Source organism: Egretta garzetta, unplaced genomic scaffold (assembly GCF_000687185.1).
Source record: "Egretta garzetta isolate BGI_Z169 unplaced genomic scaffold, ASM68718v1 scaffold264, whole genome shotgun sequence".
Lineage (NCBI taxonomy): Eukaryota > Metazoa > Chordata > Aves > Pelecaniformes > Ardeidae > Egretta > Egretta garzetta.
The window spans coordinates 2,523,891-2,551,598 of NW_009259685.1; the positions used below are offsets into that span (position 1 = coordinate 2,523,891).

The window sequence follows — 27,708 nt, forward strand, 5'->3', positions numbered from 1 at the left end:
TTCAGCAGGCTATGGACTTTGGTAGTCTGGCAGAAAGTTGACTTCTCAGTGTCTTTTGAAAATGGGACTGGTGTGCTTAAGTCACCAGGTTACTCTGAGCCTTCAAACTTCTGTGTTTTTAACAGCCCCTCTTTACCCTTCCAAAAAGTCTTTGAAAGCTAAATTTCAACTAGAAGAACTGGTGGGAAAAAATCCTAAAATTAAACTGCTTAACCCCAAAGAACACATCTTGGACATTAGAGAAAAAGAAAGTTCCTTAGGTTTCAGAAGTTCAGTGAGAGAAAAAAAACCTAGCTGGCAAGTGTAACATGAAACAATGGATCCATGAAACCTGATGGCACCATATGTAGGTTCTGCAGCTGTTTCTAGCCTTCCTTCCAATATCATCGTCATGGAATTGAAATGGACTTTAGTCCATGGTTATGGTTCAGTACATGTTCCAAGGCTGTTGCTCGACTAGAGACTAACTTGACTTAATTTGACTGCTGGTGTATCTGTATTCATGCTGGGTTTGCTTTAGCTTAATTCTGCGGGGAGGGAAGAGGAAACTTTCTTTTTTCTTGCTAGTTTGCATTGCTTAATTGTTTGAACTGGTAGCAAAGTGCTCTAACACTAGTGGTGTACAAAAGACTATGATTTTACAAGTTCGGAGACATTTTTAAAAGCTCTCTATAAAACTCATTGCCATGAATTTTATTTTCTGACGTGATTTTTCTTTTTTTTTCTTTTTTTCCCTTCTTTTACTTTTTTCTTTTTTTTTTTTTTTTGCAATGCAGTTACAGAACACACAGATTGTAGAAACTGATTTTGATTCTGACCAGAGCATTCATCTTAACCTGTTTGTCAAGTGAAACAGAGGATAAGGGCTGACTTTTTTAGCCAGCTACATTGACTGCGATACTTGAGCTTGGCTTTCCTCTCACGCTGCTGTAATTTGAGTAGTTCTACTGAAATTGATCCACTGATAACAAATTAAAACAATAAGAAATAAGAAATGGTTTGGGTAAATAGCATGTACGTATCAGGTCTCTGCAAGTTTGTTTAATTGATGTTGTGTGCTCTTAAGAGCTGCCTTGCTAACCTGCCTGAAAACAAAACCTCCAAAATCCAGTGATTTGGAAAGAAGCTGCACTGCATGTAACACAACATAAAATATAAAAGCTGGGTAAGGCGTTGTCTCTCTAGATTAGGTTTACAGCAGAAGACGAGTCATGCCAAAAACACTTGTGTCAGTGGTTTGCGTCCAATGTTGGTTTGTTTTGTTTTTTTTTTCCTCTTAAAGCTAATGAAAAGGACTACACACATGGGAGAGCTTGAAGGGCTGCCTCCAGTTAGACAAAGCTCTCATTGCTGAATAATGGGGCTTTCAAAACTACTTTGAAGTTGTCCTCATTCCATTCCCCTGGAAGCCGTAGCAAGTTTTATTTTAAGGGAAGAGTCTTAACATGAGCATTCTGAAATGCTCACTCAGTAAATAATGGGCTTGATATAAAGGTTGGACTTGAAAAATAAAATATATATGAATTTCCAAGGTTTGGGTTGGTTTTTTTTTTCATTAAAGTATTTTTATTATAAACTATTTGTAGTGTCCTGTATTACATTTTTTTTCCTGTCTCTTCTGTTAGGAAATCCAAGCTTTAAAACAAAAAAAGCTTTAAAATGTGTAGTTGTTCAACACTGTATTCCTTCACGGTGATCTGTTGCCTGGAAAAGGATTTTGGTAGTTCTTCAACCGCAAGACCTTGAAGTAGAATTGAATAGGACATTAATTTAAAACTGGATACATCCTATCCTTTTACCGGTACCCTGCATTTGTAACGCTGGGAGGGAAGTCTTAGGGAGGTATTATTATTTGTATACATCTTTAAATCTCTTAACAAAATTTCTCACCCTTTTTATCCAGCAAGGAAAATCAAAGAATTAAAACAGTCACAAACATCCCTGTAGAATACACTTTACAATTATTTTGTTCAGTCATTTTAGAAGTGTGTGAAAAGAGGAGACTACTTTGTATTTCATCCTGTGAACCGTGTCGTTTCTTTAGGAGTAAACAAACTTTATTTGATAGAACCAGGGACAATATGCACTGAGAATGACTTAGAAGTTGTAGGTTACAGATGAGATTGTTATTTTTTCCACTGCCCAAGATGTAGGGCCAAGAAAAGAGTATATTTCTTTGTAGGATTAGACCCAATCTTTTAAACCCCACCTTCCACTTTGAGCTTTTTTCTTCATTTGCTAGAAAGGTGAAGAAGCTATTGATGCTATTCAGTTCGGAGAAATTGGCGATGAATAAGATGTGTCAAATACTGCTTTAATCCTTCAGTAAGACTCTTGTCAGTCGGAGAAGACTGGTGACATGTCCTGTTTGTGCTAAATATGCTATTCCAAGATGAAATCTGCTGTGCAGTGTGCAACATAAAAGTTAACAAAAGCATCCAGCTGATAGTTTTAAGTCAGATCATGATTGTTATCACATGCAACATCAATGCAGGACAAGACACAAATCAGTTTGCTATCTGCATTTGGCATTTTCAGTTGCTTTCACAGGCATCTATAGAACATTGAACTTTGCCAGGCAGTCAGGAACCTGTATTACATACATCTCTTTGCATTGCTGTATTTTTTTAGCTCTTTACGCTTCATCAGTGCTTCCTCAACAGTCCTAAAATTAAGTTAATTGTCTTTTTGAGCTTGCTGTCCCATGTTTTTAATTTTAAACTAAGATTGCTTTTGGCATTTTTGGAAAGAAGTTATCATGCTATGTCACGAGTCAAATTCACTGCGAACTACACTCCTACAGAAACCCAGGTATCTACCACAATGATGAGGCAGCCATACAATTGAGGAAAAGCATTTTCTAGCACTTTCCAGAGCTTAGATTCAAAGAACTACCTCTCTTATTTAGAATTTGATTGGATTTGTGGTGGCTTTTGGTTTCCTGCCAGTATGTATTCTGTGGACACGGGCAAAATGCTGCTGAGATCTTTACGTCCTCAGTGGGTGAGTTTTGCTAGTGTGGTAGTGTGTTCTGTTGTGATAAGAACAGCATTATCAACCATGGTCATCAGCCTGTGCTTCCAGAATAGGTATCCTGCTCCAGCTCATGGTGGATTGGTATCAGCAGTGATTTCACAGAAGCCATTTCTAAGAAGAAGTGACCATCTCATAACTTAATTAAAAAGTAAAATCTTCATTTTAATATGGAAGCTTCTCTTAATTAAGAATAGCAGAAGGTGACTCACAGGTTTTGAGGGAAAAGTATTTGCAAGATCCTTATTAGCAGATTCAAAAAACTAATTATGTTGAATTTAAGTGTCAAAACTAAACTAAAGATGCACTTTTTCAAGCAATCATGTTTCCTGTTTGTAGATTTACTACTATATGACTGCATATATTTCTGTTTGTATATTAATATAAAAATGTATTAAGGCCTCGATCTGCTCATCATGCTCATTGTGCCTCCTCAGTTATTAATACTGCCTGTAAGCTTTGTTCCAGTTGACCTTTAGAAGTGTCCAAAAGTTACAGTTTGCAATTCAGCAAGTTTGGCAGAGGAACATACAGGATTATTCATATCATTGTTTAAAAGGTAGCCAGATGTGTATTGTTTTTCTTCTTTCTTTCTTTCCCATTGTTTTTAAAAAGTAATGTTAATCCAAGATGTTAATCCATTTACAGGGTTTCTCCACAGCACCGAATTCCCCTTCGGTGAATTCTCGTTCCAGTAGCCTGGGTCCATCACTGTCCCTTGGTAACATCTCAGGAATGACAGCAAACCCAGAAGTGAAAAAGCGCAGAGCACCTCCTCCACCAGTTGTGACACCTGCATTGCAGAATGTGGAGATGAGTGGACAAGAAAAGACAGCAGCACAGGTAACGGTCACAGCACAGAATGGGCTTCTTTGCTTGATGTGCTGGCTACCATCAGTTCATTCATTGGAGCTGAAGTCATTCACAGATATTTTGGCTAAGCCATGAACTACAGCTCAGCAAAACTCTTGATCTTAGAAATGAAAACTATCAGAAGTCTTGGAGTTTTGTACATGCTTACTGAGCTTTCTTGAGACTGCCCCTACCTTTCTCACATGTCAAGAATCTTTCTAAATCAGAAAAGTTTTTTGAGGCATTACTCTAAAAGAAGGAGAGAGAAGAAAAAGTGAGACAGAAAAGCTGGAAATTATATAGGGTGACTGGGTATCCTTATTGTCCAGAGAAGTCCTGGAAAATGGGTGACAGTTCTAGTGACTGCGAAAATCTTCAGCGTGCTGTTTTGCCCAGATACCTGTCAGGCTGTCGCCTGCATCCCTATTTCCAGTGCTGCTGTGGGATACCACAAGATCTGCTCAGCTTTCTGTGTTGTGCCATGTGACCTTTTAAAGCAGTGCTCTGTTTTTGCTTTTAAAAAAGGTCACTGTTCCGCAATACAGTTATCGAGTATTAAACAGAAACGGGGGGAAACCTTTCTGAGGACCTAACCCTTTGAAAAGAGTAGAGTTAAGGGAAAAGAAAATGTTCTTGTTTTTATAGTGACATTCAGGTATGTATGTTACTAAACATGCGCAAGCACAATAAGACTTCTGGTTCCACCACCAATAAAAAAGTATTACATTCTAAATGTAAACTGTAAAAGTCAGCATGTAAAGCTATATATGGATGCCAAATAAGAATGCAAGGAACAAATACCTTCAAAGTTGTGTAATGTGGACTGACTCTAACTGCTTAGGGCTTGTCACCTCAGCAGACTGATTTTTGGAAAGCAAATTGTGTTCGTGCAAAATGGAGTCAGGAAGGAGTCTCAGAGTTCAGTATAGGGGAGGAGGTGGATTCTAGTGCTCAGTCTCACTCCCTGTCACTCTTTTATTTCTCTGCATTAAGACACACGTTAAGTGCCTTCTGCAGTGAAACATTGTGTAAGCAACGCTGATGCACACTTTTGGTAAAGGATTGTGGAATCTTATTTTCCCATTTTTAGGATATCTAAAAGTGTGATTGCTGGAACATAGTGGTGCTTCATCTTTCAAAATTGGAATAGGTGCCCTTGAAACAGCATTCATTTATAGACACAGCTGAAGAGAAACAACGTTTTCATGCAATGTTTGGTGCACTTATTTTTTTAAAAATTCCTTTTGAAGTTCCTACTGTAAATATTTTGAGGAGGTTTCTTGTGTCTCCCAGAGTTAAACATTTAATGTGTTTAAGATAAATAGCTCTTTTCATACAAAAATATTGTGTCATTATAACTCTTAAGTTTATACAGGTGTGGTAATCACACACTATATTATTCTGCCATTCTCTTAGGCTTATCTCCATGCAGTGTGGCACTGAAATATTAAATTGTATTGCACGAAACCGCTGATAATCTAAACTCTCTTTAAATGAGTTAACTTTTCTATTTTCAGCATTCTTGCAAATAGATTAAAGCACTGGATTTCTGAAGCCATTAGGAGAAAAATATTTATTTTATTTATCACAAGTAGAATACAGTACAGTGTCAACTTCAAATTCTCTTAGTCTAAAGGAAAAGCTATTTTGAAGAAGGGAAACAGATGAAGGTTGCGTCAGAGAATTTTCCGTGACAGAGTTAATTTTGGGCAATAGAAATGTCTTGTGTAGCTGACAAAGCCAATGCAGAGCACAGTAGATTATGAGCACAGTTGCTGGGCTCTTTTTGGCTGCATTTCATGGGTAACGGACATCTTTCTGAAAGTGGTTCCATAGGTCAAAATATTAAACAGCTTCTGAAAGTTGCTCACAGGCTGCCCTGTAGTTCAAACAAGAATGTGTGGGGTACGGTTGAAATGAAGCAATCAAAAACCGAGGGGAGAGATTAATTATTCAGTATTATGTGGCAAGGTAGCAACAGGGATATTGTTTATAAGAAAACCCAAACAGTTCTATTTTATCTACGTGCAGGCTATCCAGTTTGCTGTGAAAATAGAGTAAAAAAATCTCAGGGTGTAAGTTTATTTCTTTAGTTTATGGGAAAGAATTAGCACTGATCTTTTTTTTCAGGGAAGGACGTCAATTCCTTATTAATGGACTTCCTTCCATAAAAAGATAAGATGTTTGTTTAGAAAACTTTATTTATGTGCAACTGTTACTAACAGGAAGATCCTGCAAAAGGGGAACATGTTTATTTCCAGTAGCACATTAATAGAAAATGAAAAAGGTGGTATTCTGAACTTTCAGAAGTTTTCTTTTTTAACTATCTGGTTCTATAAAGTTGTGGAGAAAAGCACATACTGTAGCTGTTACGAATACCTGTAGTTTGACTTTCCAACCCCATAAGCCTGTTATTTTTAACTCATTTTTAAGCTCCAGGGCATTCAAATTTCTTTACAGCATAGATGATGCTTTAGGAATATCTATCTCATCTCCCTGCCTAGTGGTTGCAGTCAAAAATTTCCATATGTATGAAGACTGGGGAGTTTTAATTTATGCTTAAGATTTAGATTTTCTCCACTCACTTTTCTGGATAGGTGGATTACTGCAATATAATTTTCCCATATTGCAGCTTTTGTTTCTGTGGGGCTTACAGTAATTTACCTCCTTGAGGGTAAGGCCCCTGCAGCAACTTTAATTACTTTTTAGTGCAGCATCATTAGTTTTCCATGTCTGTTTAGAGGTAATGTTCACTCTATAATTGTTTTAAATCTCCTCTAGAAAATCCTCATTTCTGTTTAGAGCACAATTGAGCAATGTTTCAGAGTGTGTTGAACATGCACTAAGTAGTTTCCAAATGAATGCAGAGTCAAAGAAAGGAGTCTACAAATTTTTTCCCTGGACAGTTCCCCCCTGTATTTTTAAACATCTCCCAAGTTACGCTATTTAGAATAATGAGAAGTCAGTTGAAAAAATATTCTTCAAAAGACCAGGGTATGGTAACACCTCCAGTGTGAAATCTAGAAGGTTAGATGCTTTAGCAGAAGGAGGTGCCCTCCTTTCTTCAGTTGCACCACAGAGCGCACACCATCCAGAGAGCAGAGCAGAACACTGTAGAGGGTGAGCAAAAACTGAACCCCCCCAAAAACTGAACCAATCTCTGTTCCCTGTCACAGCACTTCAGATGATGTGTGAGCAGAATTTGGGCCATCTTTCGGCAGGCATAGGGTAAACTGAGTCCCCACGCAAAAAACCATGCACCATATAGACAAAATATTTGAGAAAACTGTATGAGTATACCATTGTAGATAGAGCACACAGAGAAAAGCCACATGTGAAGTCTGACAGAACTAAACACACCTCCTCAGAGGTTTATTCATTGACCTCTTTTTAAAAGAAAAATAAGTGTGTTTGGGTAATTTCTTGGAAGAACTGTAGAATTGAATGTTTGAGTCTTTTGGAGGTCAAGTGTATTGTGTGAATTAGTTTATGGGAATAATTGCTCTTTTTGTGTGTGTGTGTGTGTATGGAGAAACTGGAGTGAGGGGGGATAAAGAAGGCCTCAGTGACTTTCTGTAAGAGACTTTTCTATGAAAAGTAGTTTATTTAGAATGAAATCATGAGGCTCTTTGGAGACAACATCAGAATTAAAAGAGGGCTCTTCAGTGCCTTCATCTCTGTAATAGCTCTGATGTCAACTCCAAAAGCCAGAAATGCAACTTGTAGACTGCGATAAAGGAGCCATGTGCTGTTTCAGCTGCTGCGATTTTCAGAACAGAAGCACTTTCATATAATATGTAGATGTAACAGGAGGCATTTGAGATTTGTTACTAGCCAGTTAAATTCCTGTACTAATAGAAGAGCAGGGCAATATAACAAATAAAAGATTCTAACATTGGTTTTGTAGATTTTAATCTTAGTTGCAATATTGCAAGACAGTGGGTTTAAATAAAAATCGTATTGTTACTTTTAGTACTAGTGACGAACTGTCCTCATACTTTCAGAAGCTACCACTATAAAAAAACACAGTTTTCAGGTTTATTTCCATGTTTATATAGTTTGCTGGAGGCTGCTGTAAACAAACTAGTGTATGTAGCATACTGTGGGGTTTGCCCTGCTTCTTACGTTCCTCTCCTCTCCATTTAGGTCTCAAACTTGCATTGCTGAGGACAGTTGTTGACTCCCCATTCTTGGTCAATGCCATACCTTTAGAGCAGACTACTTCCACCCAGCATTTTATCGAGGCTGATATTAAGAATAACTTAGTAATTAAAAAGACTTACTCATATGAATAAAAAGGAATATTGCAGCCTAAGAGAGTAATAGTCTTGCTCAGATCATTACTGGCAGGTTTCTTTCTCCCTACCTCTGTTTTATTTTTTACCAATTTTATGTCTAAATGAGAAGTTCAGCTTTTAAGAGAATCATTTTAACATGAACAAATATAAATGAGACTTTCCTATCTTTCCTGGAGAAAGTAAGGTACTCACACTAAAAATTTGCTAGATTTCTAGTTTATATAGAAAAGATACTTTCACTATTTGCTGTACATCTTATTAAACAGAAGGAAATGCAGAGGAAACATTATTTTTGCCATCTCAGTTGATAATTTCTAATACTGACCACTACATGGTTTTTTTCTTCTTTAGTTTTTGGGATTTTTTTCATTTTCAAGTGTTTCTGTACTCATGTTGGAGACGGCAGCTTCCTGCAATGCATGTTCCCCTGTTCCAGTGCATATTGCGCTTAAAAGAGTTCTGATTCTGCTGGTAATCGGTAACAGGAGTGCTGTGGAGCTGGCAGGACACTGGGTTAGGCATCCTAGCCATTTAGTAGCATTTTCATGCCTTCTGTAGGGATGCCTTTTTCACAACAGAATTTGTGTTACAGTACTATTCGCTGTCCTCTTATATATAAACCAATATAAATAGAACGCATAAGTGATTGAAAGCTTAAGTCCCCTCTGGTTGACTGAGCATATTAATAGTTTGTCAAAAGGAGGAAATACTTCAGTGAAATGTCCTGACAACCCTGAAATATTTTAAATGACATTGCAAATGAGCACAACATATAGTAAAAACATACCTGGAATTCATTCTGCCATCAGGAACCACAGAATAATGTTCAAGTAGTAAAAATAAAGGACAGGGAGTAAAGGAAATGTATGAACAAAATTATGTGGAAATCATAATTAACATATTAAATTTGTTCAAAGAGTTATTGAACCATGGACTCACCCAAATTTCCAGATCAATCCCTGAATTTGCAGTTCTTAAATTTCCCATGTGTATATGTGTATGCTACAGGCATGGAGCTGGAAGCCACTTGGAAATGTGACTCATTATCTTCCGTAGAAGCAAAATGTGTTTTAAAAGAGTAGCTAAGATTTTTAGAAATGGTTAGCTCAGCTGTCCATAATTAGGAAGCTGAGTTTGTAGCTTGACGTTTTCTGAACTTTTACAATGTCAGAAGCTATGTCTGGTTGCTCAGCAACTCAGTATCTGGCCACTGTGATTTTAACATCATATTATTCTTCACTATGCCACCTTCTGTTGCAAAAGGAGTTTAAATTAAGGTTGTTAATATAAAAATCTGAGCAATACGAGCATTTCTTCCAATAGTGCCCCCCCAGCATAGCAGGGGGGTTTTGCACAGGTATCTTTCTTGCATGTTTGCACAAAGTGATTACCTCTCTTCCACCTTACTTCTTCATAATCTAATGGCACAGATTCGTGGTTAGCTAACTGCAAGGATAATCTCAATTGGTGTGAAATCACAGTGTTACTGCTGTTCTCCTCGGGTTTTCAAAATGGCATATTTCCCTGTGGCTGCAAATTAAGCCCTAAAGCAACAAATACAGGTCCTGTAGAACAGTGGAGAGTAAGGTACGTTCCTAGTACGCACAGCTGTGTCAGTAAAGGTGTCATCAGTAGAGCCCTCTATCTGCGTGCCCTCTGGGTTAAAGTCTCTGGAATCTACTTTGTCCCTGGGTATTTTGGATAAATCTGGTATTTCAAATGATACTACTCCTGCAGCTGGCTTTCCTTCTGAGAAACATCTGAGTGCTTAAGAACCTGTGTTTGTGCGGATGACAGCCTTTTTCCCTCACAAATTTTCTTGGACTATCAGAAGCATCATTTTATGGCAGAGGCATGATACCAGCAGGCACTGCAGGTGTAAGGAAGTTGAGGGAGAGAGGTATCACAATTGGATGAGAACACCTACCACGGCTACCTACAGAACTGAGATTTATTGTAGGCAGGTGTCAAAAACCTGGTTTATTAACATCTGCTCTGATCACCTCTATAAGCACCACTTACTGTATTCTACCTCTTATTTTGATGATTCTGCTGTAATTCATTTTTGTGAAAACTCCACTCTGATCGGAGTCCTGTGTCACAAGAGGAGTTTCAAAGTGCTTTAGATTTACCTAGTTGGTTGATCCTGCTTTTGTACAGATTATTATAGTCCTACTTGGGGGAGAGGTTGTTTATTTTTCATATTGCAGCAGAATAGCCTTCTGCTGTGGGTATTTTCTTCCCTTTTACCTTACACTTTTTTCTGTACTTCCGTATAAGGTGAAAGGTAATGAGCATTTCATGGAGGAGACCATCTGACACTTCTACTCTGTTTTAATAAGGAGCCTAGAATTCAGCAAAAGGGTGGATGGACTCAGATTAGTTATCTCCCTTTCACAGGTTACACCTAAGCCAGAAATGTCTACTAGAAGTCAACAAGATACAAGTGCATGTTTTTTTTATCATCTTTCAGAGAGGAAGGGAGGTTTCTTTTGACTCAGAGGTCTTCTGGGTGAGGTCTTCTCAACCTTTCTCTTATGACACATTTCCTTTCTCCCTTGAGTGTTCTGTGAATGTATTTTTGTTTTGCTTTGTTTTTTTGGTTGTTTTTGTTTTTTTTTTTCTCTGGAGCATCCAGAAATCTCCTTTGAGAATAACAGACACTTTTTTCACATTCTGAGGAAGGATGCAGTGAATCAGTTTCTGCTGTAGGAAAAAAGCTGGTTTTCAAAATGTGTCTTTTACTTCTACAAAATATTGCATCTTCTCCGTCACTTATCAGATTTTTGTAAGTTCCCTGAGGACACGAAAGCAAGATTTGTTCTGAAAATGGGAGGGAGAACACTTGACTGGCTTTTTAATTTTTAAAAAATGTTGATTAGAAAGAATTTAATTACTATGTTTGTACACCTTTTTAGTTTGTTTTGGTTTGGTTTTCTTTTTGTGTATGAGGAAGGCCTGAAATGTGAATGGTGCATGTTATTTTTAAAAGTTCCTTTGTCTTTGTTCATTAACTGAGGATATAATGAGTGTTAGTTATGATCTTCTCCAGTTTTGGTAACAGACTTCTTAGGACTCAGGCAATGTGTGATGCCTCACGACAGCATTTTTTTGATGAGGGCAGGGATATTGAATCTTTATTAATGGTGCTCTTTCTCCACAGTACTGTTCAGGTGCCTGAGTTGTGTAAGCACAAAAGAAGAATTTTATGCTCACATCAGATAAGCATAAAATCATGCTTATAAGCTTTTTGGGTTTTTTTTAAGTAGTCAGCAGGTAGTTGAGAATGTATGAGAAGTTCCTTCATGATTTGAACATAAACGTAATGCTAATTTCCAAAGTTCTAGAGACAATAGCGGGGTAGTACAGCTGCTAAGAAAACTTGTTAAGTCATGCTTTCTTCCTAGTTTTTGCATTAGAGTTTGGAAATTAGGTGCTGGTGTGCACACTGTACTGCTGTATGATGCCAGATCAAGAGGCTGGGAACTTCTTACACAATTGGCATGAGGCAGTATTTTGATAAGGTCAGAGAGTAGCTGAGTCTATCTCTGTGTGTTAATACAAATAGATTACTAATAGATACAACCATGAAAAATTGAGATTGTATTTATTTCTCTGTATTTCACATCAAATTCATGTAGTGATCACTTGTTTTGGATGTACTAGGCTGTAAATACTGTATGGTAACTATGAAACTTTCCATTGGTTTTTTAGTCTCCATCTCTCCTTGGGGCTTTTATTCCAGTCATTCTGTCTGAAATTTTATTTAGAAACTTATTTACTTCATTTATGTGTTTCTATAGATGTTGAGAGTTTATGGATAAGCTAGGGTCTTTTTCCTTTGCTCATGTAGACATATAAAAAATAGTTTATTTTGCCACACTGACATAAACCCTGCCTTATTCTTTGGCCAGAGAATTGCCTACTATTCTTCTAGGACGGTAAAGCAGTTCAACTTTGTTTTACATTTTTCGTAGGTTAAGGTTGCCCACATAGGCAGATAAAGAACATCAAGCTTGTCCAATAGCATAGGTAAGGCATGCACTTTAGTGCCTTTGTCTAAGGAGTGCGCTCTAGTTCCTTTGTCTGAGCAGCTGCCCTGCAAAGTATTTTCAAGATGATGCACCGGAGACTGCAGTGCTCTCTGAAATGGAAAAGATTGTATAAAATAATTGCATCTGTATTAAATTTCTTTCTACTGTGTGGAGCAAAGAAATAGAGAAAATATTACTGAATACCGTCACTGAATGCTACCAATGCCACGGTTTGGATTTTCTTGAAGAAATTCAGAGAAAAAACTTAGAAGTAGAGTTGGGGTTTGCAATGTATGAAGGAAATGAACAACAATATAAGCCTCCTAATGTGGCTTATGTACTGGAAAAATTACTAGAAGTATAGTACATAATTAAATTAGTTGGCATCTCTATGAAGATAATGAATAGGGTAAATATAGCTTTAGTAAAACAGAAACCCTACCTTGCAACTCTCTTAGAATGCTCTTGACACATTCAGCAAACAGATGGTTATGTGTGATCTGGCTGCTACAGTCTGTCTGGGTTCCCACAGAGCTTCCACCGAGGTCCCTCACCAGGGATTTCTTAAGGAAACCAAGTCTCCATTCCATAAGGAGGAAGGTCACGTTACTCTTAAATAAATGACAGTAAAGACAAGAGGAATTGTGGGTCAGGAGTAAATCCACTCATCTAGTGGTGGAATTTTGCAAGAGTTTTGGAATCCTTGAGGATCCATGTTCATCATATTAAGAAGTGACCTTGAAAAAAACCAGTAAAATGGCAAAGTTTGTTGCTGGTACTTGAGTTGTCCAGATAGTAGGGACAAAGGCTGAGTATGAAGAACAACTGTTAAAAGACCTTACGCGATTGAGTGCTGGCAGCACTTGTAGGTAAAAGCAAGTAAAATTCTGTGTAGATAAGGGTGAAGTGATATACATGAGAAAAGACCACTCTTAATTTTCCCTAATACCTTGTAAAATACTGGCGTTCCAGCTGGCAGTCACCAGTTAGGAAGATCTTAGGATCATAAGACATACTTCTTTGAAAAAAGTCAGCTCAAAGCTCAACAGCAATCAAAAAGCAAATCAGATGCAGAGCGTTTTAGAAGAGAAGAGGACTTTATTATGCCACTGTACTGTGAGCTTTCTTATGCCATCTTAAATACTGCAGTAGCGTTCCCCTTGTTTCAGAAGGGTATTACAGAATGAGAAGAGACTCATGGAAGGGCATAAAGGGTGATCAAAGGTGTGGAGTAGCTTAATACTGTGGTTCTTCATGCAAGCAGTAGATCTGTGGAACTCCTTGCCAAGGGTTGATATAGCCACTAAAATTTTACGTGGGCTCAGGAGGAGACTGAACAAATGCTGCAAGGACAATAAATCCTTTGCAAATTTTTAAATATAAACCACATGATGAAGTCCCTGACATGAAGATGGTTGGTGGTTGCAGAAGTATTAAGGGGGAAGGTAGTATCGAGCATACCTTCCCTTTTCTTCTGCTGTCCTCTAGGTGCTTTCTAGAGTCTGATACAGAAGCCTGAGCAGAACCCTTGATCTAACCCAGTACAGCTATTTTTGGAGAATACTGAAGAGATTCGTACCTAAATACTTGTCTCATATGATCTGATACCACTCCAGGAAAGTCACTGGCAGCATTCTCAATGACTTCACTAGGTCTTCTTATCACTGGTAATTTGATAACTAGGCAATGTGTCTCTCGTTAAAAACAGAAACAGCTGTCTTTGCTATTCCAAATCATCGCTCTTTCTGTTTTGTGCTCAGAAGTGCAAAACTTTGCACTTGCAGGATGAGGCCCTAAGTTTTGCCAGTAAATCATATGAGCAATAAGAATTTTCCAGCATGAACCCTAAAGTAACTTGGCTAGTATACATGTTTCAATTTAATACTGTACATTCAGTATCAAAGAGCTCTACCGGACTCTGAGGGTCATATTTGCATCCCCCCTGGGCTGCATCTCAAAATACTGAGATGCAGGTATGCAGCTGAAGCTACAGGTAGCTGGGAGCTCTATGGGTGATGTCCAGTGAACTCCACTGGACATGTGCCTTTCACTGACCAAATAAAAAGCAGCATGAAAGAGCTGATCCCATTCTATCCGAAATCAATATCAGATCTAGGTCCATGCCAAATACTCTCTAGATGGCAAGTCTTTTGAGGAAGGAATTGTTGGGGCACTTCTGTCCTGTGCAGTGATGGGGCTGTTGTTTTGCTTAGAAAATGATGATATTTCTACCTTTCAACAGATAGCAAGTCAATTTGATCTCCTACAGTGTGCTGCTTTCCTGGATCTATCCAGTTTTGCCCAAAGGATTGGGCAATATTTCTTGCAGAAGAGTGTATAAAGGTGGCGCTTTTCTTAATGACTTTTAGTTAATTGCGTCATGTTGAAAGAGCCATGTACAAACTGTTGCCCTTCGCAGACATGAAATTCTGTGATGACACACTAAATTAAGTTTTACAGAAACAATGGTCTCTGTAACGGGTCATAAACCTGAAAGTTTTATCTATTTAATATTTCCACTGGAGCTGAACCTGGCTAATGCTATCCTATTGCAGAGTCCATTATCAAGATGTACCAGAACCAATTAGTAGAAACAGGAGTGAGTAGTAAGAGGTCTGTGGTCCTTAAAAACCCCTACAATGCAGTAAATGACTAAGAAATGAGAACACAGAACAATTAATTTCCAATTTGAAAGTGATTTGTTCATTTTTCCCTGAAGAGCTTTAAACATGACATTCAGTTAGCTGAATGACTTGTTCTTTTCATGTCTGACAAACAATGCTCAGATGGCAAACATGAAACCAGCCGACAGAACATCAGATAATGTTTGCTGTGCAGTCAGGATGCTTAATTTAGCTAGACACGTACACTCTAGTTTGGATAAATGATGCAGGCCCAAATTAAGAGAAAAGAGACAAAAGTGCAATGATGGCTGAAGGCTTATCTTGCTGTCATGTAAAGCATAAAATTTAGGAAGACTCAAAAAAAGCTGCTAGTGAAAGGGCATAATTTGTACCTCTTTTTATGAGAAAAACAGCTCTACAAATTAATTCTGGTATATGCACACTTAATCAAACACGTTAATTCTTTTAAAATAGTTATCAAAGGATACAGCTAGATGATATATGCACTGTATTGACCACTTTCTCAGTATCTTAAAAGAGTATCACTTAAGGGTATGTTACATTTTAATATATTAGAGAATTTTTTTCTCTCTACATCTAGAGAAATTCCATAGTTTTGGCCCAAGTTGCCACCCATCCTCTTTAGAGATCCTAATGCTCAACTTGGTGTTGAGCTGCACATCTATTTACTAGCAGCATGTATCCCATTTTAAAAATAAAATTTCAGAAAGCATTTTAATAACTTTAGGCAACTATTTTTTAGGCAACCAACTTATTTTCCAGGAGGTTTTTGTCATCCCCCCCTTTTTTTTAAATTTCTAATTAATGTACTTATTTTCTGACTCTTTTGTCCCATAATTTTAAATAGACTGAGGTGTCCCAGTGTGATTAATTAATTAAAAGGAACCTTAGCTTTCTCAGGCATGAAGCCATTAAGTGCAGTTGATTATATTTTTTTCTGAAGTTTGGCCAGTGGGAACGAGGATGTTAGTGTAGAATTTCAGAGGAGGTTTTGGTGTTAGCCAGAAGGTGCAGCCTCTCAGAAGTGCAAGGGGAAGTAAGACTGCCTTTACCCTGGCCCTTAGAGAATCTCTACACAGATAAAGTTCATGGTCAGTTAATAGGTTTTGCACCAGAGGAACTTGAAATTTTAGTCTGCTTTAAAATAATGTCTTTTTCTGAATGGAGAGTATTACTTCTTTAGCTTGGGGAAAAAAGCTTCTGCTTCATAAAAGGAGTCCACTGTGTGGCTTTATTATGTTTTTAGAAATAGTTACTTTTTTGCAACTTTGTCCAGGAAATAGTAGTAATGTCAGTTCAACAGTGATTTAAATTGACTGCCTGCTTTAACTGAAAGCTGGACTGTGTGAAGTGCTGAGTGTTTCACGCTTTGACTTGGATAGGATGTTACTGTAGAGGGATGGGAGAATGTGATCCACAAAATCTTATAAGATTCTTCCATGGTCTGCTTTCCTGTTGTTCTCTGCAAAGTAGTCCAGTCCTGGCCTCTAACCTGTGTAGATACAATCTCGGAATTGACATCAAAGTCAAGAGTGACCTGGTGATCTTTCTTATGTTACAAGGACCCAAGCAAGGTGAGCTTGCAGTGTCTTTATTTCACTGTTTAACATACATCACATAATAATCATACAAGAATACAAGATTTGTTTGACAGGAGGGCTTCTGATTTAAGATAGCAGTTAGTTAAATAGGTCCTTTTATTTTTTTGCAAGAAAACGTATGTCTTGAGAATTGAGTCCTTGAATTACTTGCAGGAAAAATTATTGGAATAGTCTTTTCGCCAGCATCAATAACGTTCTTGATCTTTTGCAATAATCCAGTTGCTTCTGGCTGTGAGTTCATGGATCACCTGCCAACTGTTTCTGAACAGACTATACTACCTGCCTTGGGAATAATACCAAAACTTACCATCTGGTGAGATCATGATAGTATCACTTGACTTCCACATGTGGTCTCTGTCAAGCACTTCATTGAAAACTGGCAAGACATCAGGGCCCGAACATACTGTTCTATGCAGCCCTGAATTTTGGCAGGGTTGCAACATTTAGTAAGTAAACTTCATCTGGCTTGCAAGTCACAGGCAAATAGGACAGGCTGATGTCATCATAAGCTTTAACTCTCATTAAAGAGAAAGTATGTGTCAAGTAATTATTAGGCAAGGTATTTAGGGGAAGTTAATAGACAAAGATAATTTTAAGCAGTGAGGCTTCTGAAGAACTGGCATTCAGTAAGCAATGAAAAATTACCCCAACACCATGCTTAATTTAGAAACTGGGTTTGTGTCACTTTTCAGATTTTGCTTGTAACTCCACCTTTCTTAGATCCTAAATTAAAAAGGTAAAAAAATTATATAATAGAAAAATTAACCAAGTAAATCCATGCTTTGTAAATTTAATGGCTTAGTAGCATTGCATGCTGGTCATTGTTTAGCCAAATAAGAAAGCAAGGAAAAATATCACAAGTATAATCTAGTAAAAACTTCTCTGCTACTTCAAGCTATTTTTCATTTGAGTTATATTCACAGTCATATCCCAAAGTAATAGAAGTGGGGAGAGGGGAATGCAAATCCAGTTCCTCTGACTGCATACCACTTCAGAAGTTTTTCTCTTCTTCAGAGGATGAGTGGTGCTGGTCACTGGGAGAAATAGCCACCTCATTTTGTTTGCAGTGTGCTCATCTTAATCAGAGTATCATAGCTCAACAGACAACCCCTGAGTCCTGCTTAGCTCTGTGTCACTGACACTTCCAGGTGTGGATAGAAAGCAGAATGCCGTGATGGGTTTCTCTAACAAATCTTCACAGCAGAGCCTATTTGTAATTTTGGGTGATAAAAATCTTAATCTTGGGGGGTGTGGAGGGTTAGCTTGATGTAGAGCCATGTTACGGTACAGTCCCCAGTAATACACCTAATTGACACTTTGCTATTCCCCCTTCTTCTTGATCTGAAGATTGTGGAAGTAGGGGCTTCTGGCTGCCCTTTGTAAGTGCTGGAAGAGACTAGACTTGAGTGGAAATTAGCAGGGGGCAGTGGGAAGGGATGGCATGGACTAGATGATCTTTAAAGGTCCCTTCTTACCCAAACCATATGGTTCTGTGAAATTGGAAAGGAACTGAAAACCATCACTTGACTTATCTCTCAGACCAGGTTTCTTGGGCATTCTGTGTGCTTGCAGATGGAGAGGGCTGATATAAGGGGGCTGAACACTGGAAGTCAGTCAGGTATGTTTTCCTCTAAACTGAGAAGCCTTCTGAGATGATTGCCTAAGACTTAGCACTAAGCACTAGAAATTAAACTTGGCTATCTCTACAGAAGAAAATTCTAAGTTTAGAGGAAAACTTAAGCTCCAGGGAGGTATGTTGCTTAATAGCAGTAGAAAGGGTATGGTTCTCCTTGTTCCTGGTCAAATGTTTGTGTGATTGCTTACATTTTCTAGCCCTAACAGATTTTAGGCTACAGCCCATCCTTTTGGCAGAAAACTGGACAAAGCTGCAAAATAAAGTTTTAAAAATAGATTTTTAAGGACAGGCAAGCAGGCCAACCAGTCAGACAGCCTGTAATCCTGGATGTGAGACTGAGGAAGAAAAGCTGATATATAATATCCTTATGCCAGTGCCTTTCCCAAAGGCAATGATTCAAGGAGATGACATTGATCATGTCGAACTCATTGACAAAGTTGTCAGAAGAAATACTGAGCTGCAGTGCTACTACATATTTTAAACTCTTATTAATGTGCATTTGTTCTATTAATTGTATTGCTCTAACTAAAAAGATAAACACAAATATTAAATGAAAATTTGGGAGTGGTTTTGGCCTTTTTTGTTTAACTTCTCTAGAGGAGAAATGAATCTTAGTAGCAAATCGATTGGTGATTGTTTTAAAAATGTGATTTTTAAGTGTTTGAGAGTTTGTTGTTTTTTTCCCTCCTAAATGAAGACAGAAATGAGGAGGATTACATTGTATTCAGAGAAACGGAGGAAGTTCAATTCTTTGCCAAAGCAAACATCCGCAGACTTGTGTAGTCTACATGTTTCAATGCATGTGAAAATATTTGGTGTTGTAGAGTGACTTCCTTGAGTGGAAATAATATTGCAGCTAGTAATGAGATTTTGCAGAAGAAGGAAATCACAGCTATCTTAGTAATTTAACATCTCAAATTTGTTTGTGGATAGTTTCCTGTCTGACACATTTAACTGAACAAGTTAAAGTGTTTAAAGAAGATTAGAATGACATTAATTTTTAACTGCCCTTGACCATGACATTTCACAAAGGGTGTGTTCAATAAAAACAGATGGAAAAATGAGCTTGCCCCTTCACCTTGTAATGGCTTTCTTGTGTCAACTGATTTAGCTTTCTGTCGCCAGTCAGCTGAGTATTCAAGGACATCCTTGGCTTTCGTCTTCTTCATTTTATGAATAAAATAGCACAAAAGCATAGCAATTTCTGTAAAATCCACTAACGCTAAGTTTTTTGTCCGTTACTGAGACTGAGATGTTTTTGCAATCACAGCTTCGTTATTGATAACAAATACTAAATTTCCTTACAAAACCCTGTTTAATACCAGAATTATATAGCGAGAAAAAATTCATTCGAAATTAAGTAGCATAAAAACAGGCAAAGTGATACAATATTTTCTGGTATCTGATCAAAATATTAGTGGTAAGAGTATTTTCAGAAGAGCAATGCAGTTTGCACCCCAGTTATAAGCCAGACTTCCCGCTCAACTCAGTGCCTGAATGCCTCCAGCAGCAAAGCAGCAGAGAAGCTGAGGCCATGAGTATGGCTGGGGTGCAGCCACCGCGTGGGGCCAACAGCGTGCGAGGAAGCGCGCTGCCAAGCTTCAAAGCCATGCGGGAGCACCCTGACACAGAGCAGCCTTGTGTCACGATACGAACGTGGCTGTCCTGCTGGAAGAGTTAGTTAGCGTTACGTTGCTGGCTTGGACTCAGGTTTGCAGCAGCTTGGGAATCTCCCATCTAAACTTGTTCCCTATGAGAGTAGCATGTCCAGAGCAACACAAGCTGTTGGGTCTGGTCGGTCCAAATGTCAGTCTTGCTGTCACAGCGTGCATTTCTTGACTTCACATGGCTTATTTAAGAATCCCCCTTTTGTTTTTTTTATTATTGTTATTCATTTTGTTGTCAGGTTTGTGAGATCCAACACGGAAAAAATCAAGCTGTACAGAACTCAACTCGGAGAAATTGCTTGCTTATTTCTAAACTGTAGTTATTTCTGTGCATTTTATCAAAACTGCAAGTTTTTCAAATAATATCCTCTTTAAAACTGTTTCCATGTGCCAGATTTTTTAGTGTCTCTGTGTAGGTTGTTTTTGCAATGTGTTGTTGCATTGCATGGGATACTAGTAAGCATTTTAAATAAGCCACACAAATGCATGCTGCAACATAAGGACGTGTTTTTGGGAAACATCACACTGCTGTCTTTGAATGCCATTTGCAACGTACTTGTGGATTAAACATTCAGGTTTTAATCAAATGAAATGGGGTACTACCCAATAAGGAAATGAGGTGGGGAAGCTCAGTGCTGAACAGACAATTTAATACAACGCAACTTACAGCGGTCAGCCTCGTGAATTGCTCATCCGCCCAGTTTCTCTGAGAGCTCCTTGAATTTTCCTTTGTCAGTGTATGCCAGTGAAAAGCCTAATAATGTATGACCTGTCCAGGGAGTATTAGACATATGAGTAAATGTTGTTTAAGACACATTAATGTTCAATTGGGACTTCTTGTGGTTTCTAGTGCTAGGCATGTTGAAGCATCTGTTGCCCTGTGAAAATGCAGAATCAGCTGGATAGAAGAGCTTTTATATCATCGAGTTTAGTGGACAGATTTATGTCTCTCTTCTGCAGCTGAGAGATTTATCTCTCTGATTTTCCTAGAACGGCTCCTCTTGGATCAAAATATTTTCTTCTCAACTGCTTTAAATTATGTACAAAATCATAGCAAAATATTTTTTAAAACTCTCAAACCATAAATCTTACTTGCATACCAAGCTACCTCTTGTCTTTTGCACAGTGCCATGGAACCATCAGTGCAGTTATGGTTGTATCAAGAAGTTAAAACTGGTTAATAAAATGTGTGTCTTTTTACTTCTAGAGCTACTTGTAAAATGGCTCTTAATTATTTCAAGATTTCTTAAAATTCTTTGTGAAGGGAAGAGGGTTGGGATGGTCCCACACACAGTTTGGGGTGATACTGTTGTTTGTTCAGTTACGCGTTAGCTCTGAATTTTTCTGTGGATCTTATTTAAACACGCTTGTAATTCAATAGGCAGTCTGACCCCACACAATATCGTCACCAGCAGGTGTATCAGAATCTTGCTTGCTTAAATCAGAGTGTGTGTCTAGGCAGTGTTGGATGATGGAAACCTGTTTGTAGTCAGGACATTATAGTGGTTGAATCCATGTGTTCTTTTTCCAATCCCTTTTATTGACTTCTAAAAATAATTTCTACAAAGTCACTTACTGTTTCCCCAAACAAGACATTTTGTACACAAATTAGGCTGAAGTCGCAACAGTACAAGCATTCTATAAAACAATAAAAGATCCTGATGTGTGATGTTGCATAAAATGGAGAAGGAAGCAAGAGAGTATATAAGCTTTCTTCACACACTTTATATCATATGCTATACAATTTTTTATTTGTATATGCTAAACCATCGTGGGACATCCCTTAAAAACAATCCTCATTCCAGACGTAATCCTGTTGCTGATAGAATACGTGTGTCACCTGTAGCTATGAGCAGGAAGAAAATTGCTTTAAGGAGGATTTTGTTAAATAACAAACCTGGAAAATTGTTAGGCTTTCAGGTTTCCATTTATCCTTTTCTATGGCAAAATGATGGGAGCGAAAGTAAAAGGAAAAATCTGTTGCCCTAAGACAAATGTTTCTTGTAATGTTAATGAAAATATTGGGAAAAGTGGTTTGGCTTTTGAAACGCGAACCAGGCGCTTTTTTTTCTTTTTTCCACATCTTAATCATATGTTGACTATATTCACTGAGGGGTTTTCTGTTGAGGCACAGTTAGAACTGTTTAGATCTGTCTGCCAGTCGTCCAGGCTTTCTCCATTAGGTGTGGATGCCAAGTACAACACAGATACCTGCAATTGTTCAGAGAACACCTGTTCCAGGTAACTCAAGAAGGTGCTGTTCGCTTTTAGTGTGCAAGTCCTTGGCAATTTTTAAGTTGTTCTTCCCTACTTGTGTTCTTAGTTGTGCTTCTGAGCTGAGATCACTCAGCTTTTTTCCAAGCTCTTTCTCAGTCCTGCAGAAAGTACATTGTCTCTCATATATCCACTCTTCTCCCCAGGCATCAATCTTGGGAGAAGGAAGAAAACATGACTCTTTCTCCTGGTCTCTGTGTCCTGACACAGTAGTCCTTGAAGAGCCCCCTCAGCTGTTCAATAAATGGGCAGAATGTGTTGCTTGAAAGGCAGTAGTTCCCATCAGGGTCCCCTCAGCTGTTCAATAAATGAGGCAGAATGTGTTGCTTGAAAGGCAGTAGTTCCCAGAAGGCACCAAAGTGGCCTTTCAGCATACAGTCTAGAAGTTATGCAATATTTTTCACTCAAGCCTGCAAAATCCAGCTGGGCTTCTAGTTTTACCTGGCCATATCACCATTTTGGAACACCTTGGTAGTTGCCAGGTTCTTTGTTAGTCAAGATATAACTGCAGTAATTGCAACATTACAGTACTTTGGTTTTTAACAAGGATGCACTATGTGCACTTTCTAAGGTTGCAGTAAGCCCTGTCCCTTCTTCTCTACCATCTACGGCAAGAGCGTAGATGTTCTGTTCCTTAACAGAACAGACATGGGTACGTGTGGCTCTCAGAGTATGCTGTGGCAGAGCCTTTAATCTGGTTTTAGAGACAGCAGAGTGAGATTTCCTTCTTGGTCAAAGCAGTGATTCCGATGACTGAGATACGTAGTCAGTGTCATCAGGTGGGTTGCAAATGTCGGTAGACACTGGAGGGACAGAGAAGCACAAATTAATGATACAATTTCTGGCTTACAGGAGGCTAAGTTTTGGGAGCAGTAAGCCTGCAGTAAATTTAGACCAAGTTTGGTCTGTGAATAAAAGAAGGGTGGCATTTGCCAGATGACTTAATAAATACTTTCATAGATACATATTTCTGTTAGAAAGCTTAAGAGGGAAGGGTTGATAAATACAAAACCAGTGTCTGACCTGTAAGCTGAGGACAGGCAAGGCAAAGGAGCAGAGCTCACATTGGAAATTTGTCTGAGAACCTCCTTGTCTGTGAATGCTTGATGAATTTTTGGTGGTGGTGGCTTTTGTTTCATTAGGCCTCCATTAATATTTTTCATGAATTCATATTCAGTGCAACCTAACCCAAAGAAAATACTGGACTCTTAGGCATGAGGAAACTCAAACTCAGTTTACACGTCCGCTCTTACAGTATCCATAGACCTTTTGCAAGTAAGATGACTGTCAGATGCTACTGACGGAAAATTTCAAGCATTAGCCTTGTAGGATTCTTTTCCACACAATTTTAACGCATAACCTCCCCATGGTGTTGTCGTTATGCTCTAAATATATTCTAAAATCTTATCTAATGCCCTCAAATTTAATAAAGGTTTTGAGCTCTCACGGAAGGAAAACACATTCAGCACATTCCTCAGATATTTTGTCTGCAATGTTGGAAGTATTTTTCAAACAGCATGTGAGCCATGACATGAGTTTAATGGAAAATTTTTTTTTGCATCGTATGTGGTCTCATCAATATGGGCACAGAAGTGACGCTATTTGTCAGACTTCGGTCCTTTTAGTCCACCTTATTCATCTCTAACTCAGTTGATGGTATTAATTAGAGACAAAGAACTCCTACTAACATCTTTAAAAATTATGTATTCGTTGCATAACAGAAGCTGACCTAATAATTTCTTCTAGTTAAAAATGCAACATAGGTGAAGCGCAAGTGCTAGGCCTAGGAAATACTCTGTGAGAGAGGGGCTCCTGTAACAAAGTTTGGATGGGAAATTACTTCATATAATGTTGTTACGGCTTGATTTCTTTATAAAAGAAGCAGCCAGCCATAACTAATTATTTTCAAGTTCTATTGTTTTGGTATATACAACTGTAAGAAAGAAACTGAATGTTCTTTGTGTTTTTTCCATTTATGTTTAGCCTCATAGCTATGTTTACTGAGGTTGGCATTAAAGAACTATTTTTAACAATTTTTATGACTTGTTCTTGAACTAGACACTTCTTATATACATTGTAGTGTGGCTGGCTTTAAACAAGCTTTTCATCTTCTTTATGGTGTTTGTGAAGAATACTGTGCTTAGCTGACAGTATAATAAAAGCATTTTTATGTGTGTATTTGACCAAACTTGCATTATTGCAGTTGTGCACTAGCTATTTTCTAGCCTTTTCTTTAGCTGTAGCAGCATGTTCATCCATACATCTGTCCTCAGAGGATTCAACTAAATAAGTATGCATAGAGCTGAAAAAGATTAGCTGGCTTCTGTCTTCTTAGTAAAGGATCCTTTCTTCTTAGTAAAGCAGTAATGTATCTTTGAGGAATTTGACTATACCAAACTAACATCCTTCAGTCATCTGGTACCTGGGGAAGGATGGTTAGTGATCACTGTCATTTCAAGTGGAAACACACGTTTCCTTACTTTCTGTCTTGATTCTCAAGATTTCCTAGACTTACCTTTTAAATCACCAGCCCATCCATTTTTTGTCTTCGGGTAAAATGACCTTTCTGTTTGGAGAAACAGGAGCAAATGTGGAAGCTGCAAAATGACATTAAATAACTGCAAAAGTCATGGCTTGTGCTTGTAAAGTGTTGGGGAAGTTCTGATGCTGCCTGTCTCCCAGATCATTCAAGTTCTCCATAGCTACTGAATTTTGGAGATTTTCTAGTCAGGTTAATCCAAGTCCCCACTTTGATAATTTTCTCTTTTTTTGTAAGGTAGTTTCCTGAAGAATCAAGGTACAGTATTAAATGCTTCCGTGTCTTTAGTTATTTAAAATGCAGTGCAGAAGAATGTGATTTTTTTTCCAGATGCCTATTTGCCAATTGCCCCAAATAGATAGACATGGAGAAGAACGCAGCATTAGGGAGCTGTCCTCCATGTAATTCTTCCTCTGTAAACCAAAGCCTGTGGAGTTTGTTTCACTAAACAGCATTTCCCACATTCCGCTCAATATTGGGCATTCTGGTTCTATAAGAATTGGAGTGGAGGAAGGGGGGTGGGATTCAACTTCAGTCGGTTCCTAACCACGGACAGGCATTTTCTTCATCAGCAGAGGTGTTCCATCTTAATATGGGGTAACACTGTAACTTTGGGCAAAAGTTTTTCAAATGAGCTCTAAAATTCTTCTCTATCCATTCTTGAATGTTTGGCCTGGTGCTTTTTTCTGGGTATAAGTCTAATCTTTCAAATGCTGTGACGTTTCGTCTCCAAAATCGAAGTCTGCAAAATCACTACTTACTATTAACATTCTCGCCTGTTTACTATGCCTAACTTTATCTAGATTGGCTTCACTGGCTTTAGTCATGCAGTGTATCTAGTGGACATTTAATGTAAAATGCGGAAATAATCCATGGCAGTAGGAAACAAGACCAAGACACCTTTATTTCTCACCCTCTGTCCCCTCCATCTTATAGAAACAGTTTGCCACAAAGCTGCAGCTCATCCTTGTTAGCATGCTCTATGTCCAGTGCAGTTACTAGCAAATTTCTCCATATGCAGGACGCAGGTTCACCAAGAAGGGGTAGAGCGTGTCCAAATGTCATGTGGCACAGTGGCTAAAGTGTTCTCCTGAAAGGTGGGAACTAAATGTTTGTAGTTTATAACCTAAGACCCTCCTGAGTGCTTTTAAAAGGAGGGCTAAGTGAAGGAGGCTCTGTTCATGTCCTACTCCTTGCAAAATTCATTTATTCTCAGAGTTTTGTTATTTATTCTGAGAGTCAGACAGTGCATCTAAATGAGTGCCTTTCCTCTGAACTCTGATAATAGCTTTGAGCAGAGTGAAGCTACTATTTGTTTAATGAGATCTCCCACAACAAATGTATTTTAAGGGTTCATTAATTCTCTGGATTAAAGGAAAGATTATTATTATTGTTGAGGCCTTTGAAATATTAGAAAACCGCCGGGCAGTTCTGTATATTAGATATCTTCAGCTATGGGGAGTATCAGGATGGACAGAGCAATGAAGTGATGCATGTGAAGACTGAGGACTGCCAACAGCACGCCATGTGTGGGCAGCTCCCCTTACCCTCTGCCTCAGCTAAGCCTAGTTCTGTCAAGTGTTGCCAGTACCTTTCAAATACAAAAATTCAACAGATTTTCCTACATGTTTTTGTTTTTATTATTTTAATTTTTCCGGAAAAAGGAAATAGAACTAAGTTCCAACAAGCTACAGAAAATATTATGCAACCCAGTGAAACCCAGTCACTTGTAATAAAATTTTTCATATTTTTAAAAGCAGTGTAAACAGTAATGAAGTCTCGGCTTGCCAACCAGCATGTTGCAATTATTGGAAGCCGAGGTGTTGCAGATCTTCAAAAGTATGTCTGTGAAGTCCAATAGACATAAATAGCGTACAGTATGATCTCATATCATCATGCAAGCAAACTTTCAATTCTGATTCTTCCCTCCAAAGTCCTTAAACAAGAATTTGAGAGGAAAATCAAAGAAAAGAGAGAGAGTTTATTCTTTAAGCTCTGCAGAAACCAATGGAAAAACAAGATCATGCTATGGCTCAAGCTTAACAACACGCGTAGTGTCATACTGTGCATTGCTGAGTGTTGGGCTCTCTGGTTCCCCTTGACCAAAACCACCAAATTTCTACCAGGCTGGTGTTTCTGCTGTGGCCTTCATCTGCAGTTCTTGTCCCTTTCCTTCTCTGAGAGCAATATTATTATACCTCTTCTGATCTGTCTTTTGCGTCTCCTGTTGTCACTATAAATACTCATTAAAAATATTCTGTGCTGAGAAATTAGGTCATATGACAATCACTTTTTTTTTTGTTACTGACAATTTACAACATTGACAAGACATATCGTTTACTGTACCTATTTTTCAACTTTGCTAGATTTCACAAGGAACATCCCTAAACGATTTGCAGAAAAAGAAGAGGCGTGCCCCTCTTCCACCAGCTGCATCTGCTCCGCCCACTCCTGCCATGCCAAACAGGACAGAAGAGAGGGAAGACAAGAGGAAGAGCACAATGGGTGAGAGGTGTTCTTTTTTCCTGAGTAATCCCTTGCATGTGCTTTCAGTGCTCATTGTTCAAAGTTTCCTTAACACTGTTATGCTGCGAGTTCGGGAACTTTTGTAACTTGGGGAAAAAAATGCATTTTTCTGCAGAATGAAAGTCTGGAAATAAGTGTTTGTGTATTACCTCTTTTTTTTAATGCCACCATTCAGAGTACCACAAGGTAATAAAAGGTAGATAATACTGATCAGATGATTTGAATGTTTGGTACAAGCTGGATATCCAAAAGCACTAGCCCTGGGCCTATTCTATGCCTTTAAGGTTATGGTGGTTTTGCCAGTAAATGGAAACACGGAAATAGTAAATGGAAATGTTAGTAAATGGACATAGGCCAGGCAGTACTGAATGCATCTGAAGCCATGGCATTCTGCTAGAACTGAGGTACAGTCAAGCTGGTTCAGTATCTCCTCATGTTCCTAAAGCCTGAAGACATTTTCTTTTCCTGTAGTCCTCCAGCAGTTTGACATCAACTGACCATATTCAGTGAAGTTTTTCTTTTGAATTTAGTCCTCAGTTTTATTATAAATCAAGCTCTGCAGAATCAGTATAAGAAAAGAACTGGTGCTCTCAAAGGAATGCC

General features: G+C 38.3%; 1 protein-coding gene across 1 annotated transcript in view; it reads left to right on the forward strand.

Moving 5' to 3' along the window:
* COBL (cordon-bleu WH2 repeat protein) overlaps positions 1–27,708 on the forward strand; it is a 204,337-nt gene that overhangs the window by 131,467 nt on the left and 45,162 nt on the right. The window contains 2 exon segments of the mRNA XM_035894139.1: positions 3,682–3,876; positions 26,946–27,084. Coding sequence (XP_035750032.1) covers positions 3,682–3,876; positions 26,946–27,084 — 334 coding nt within the window.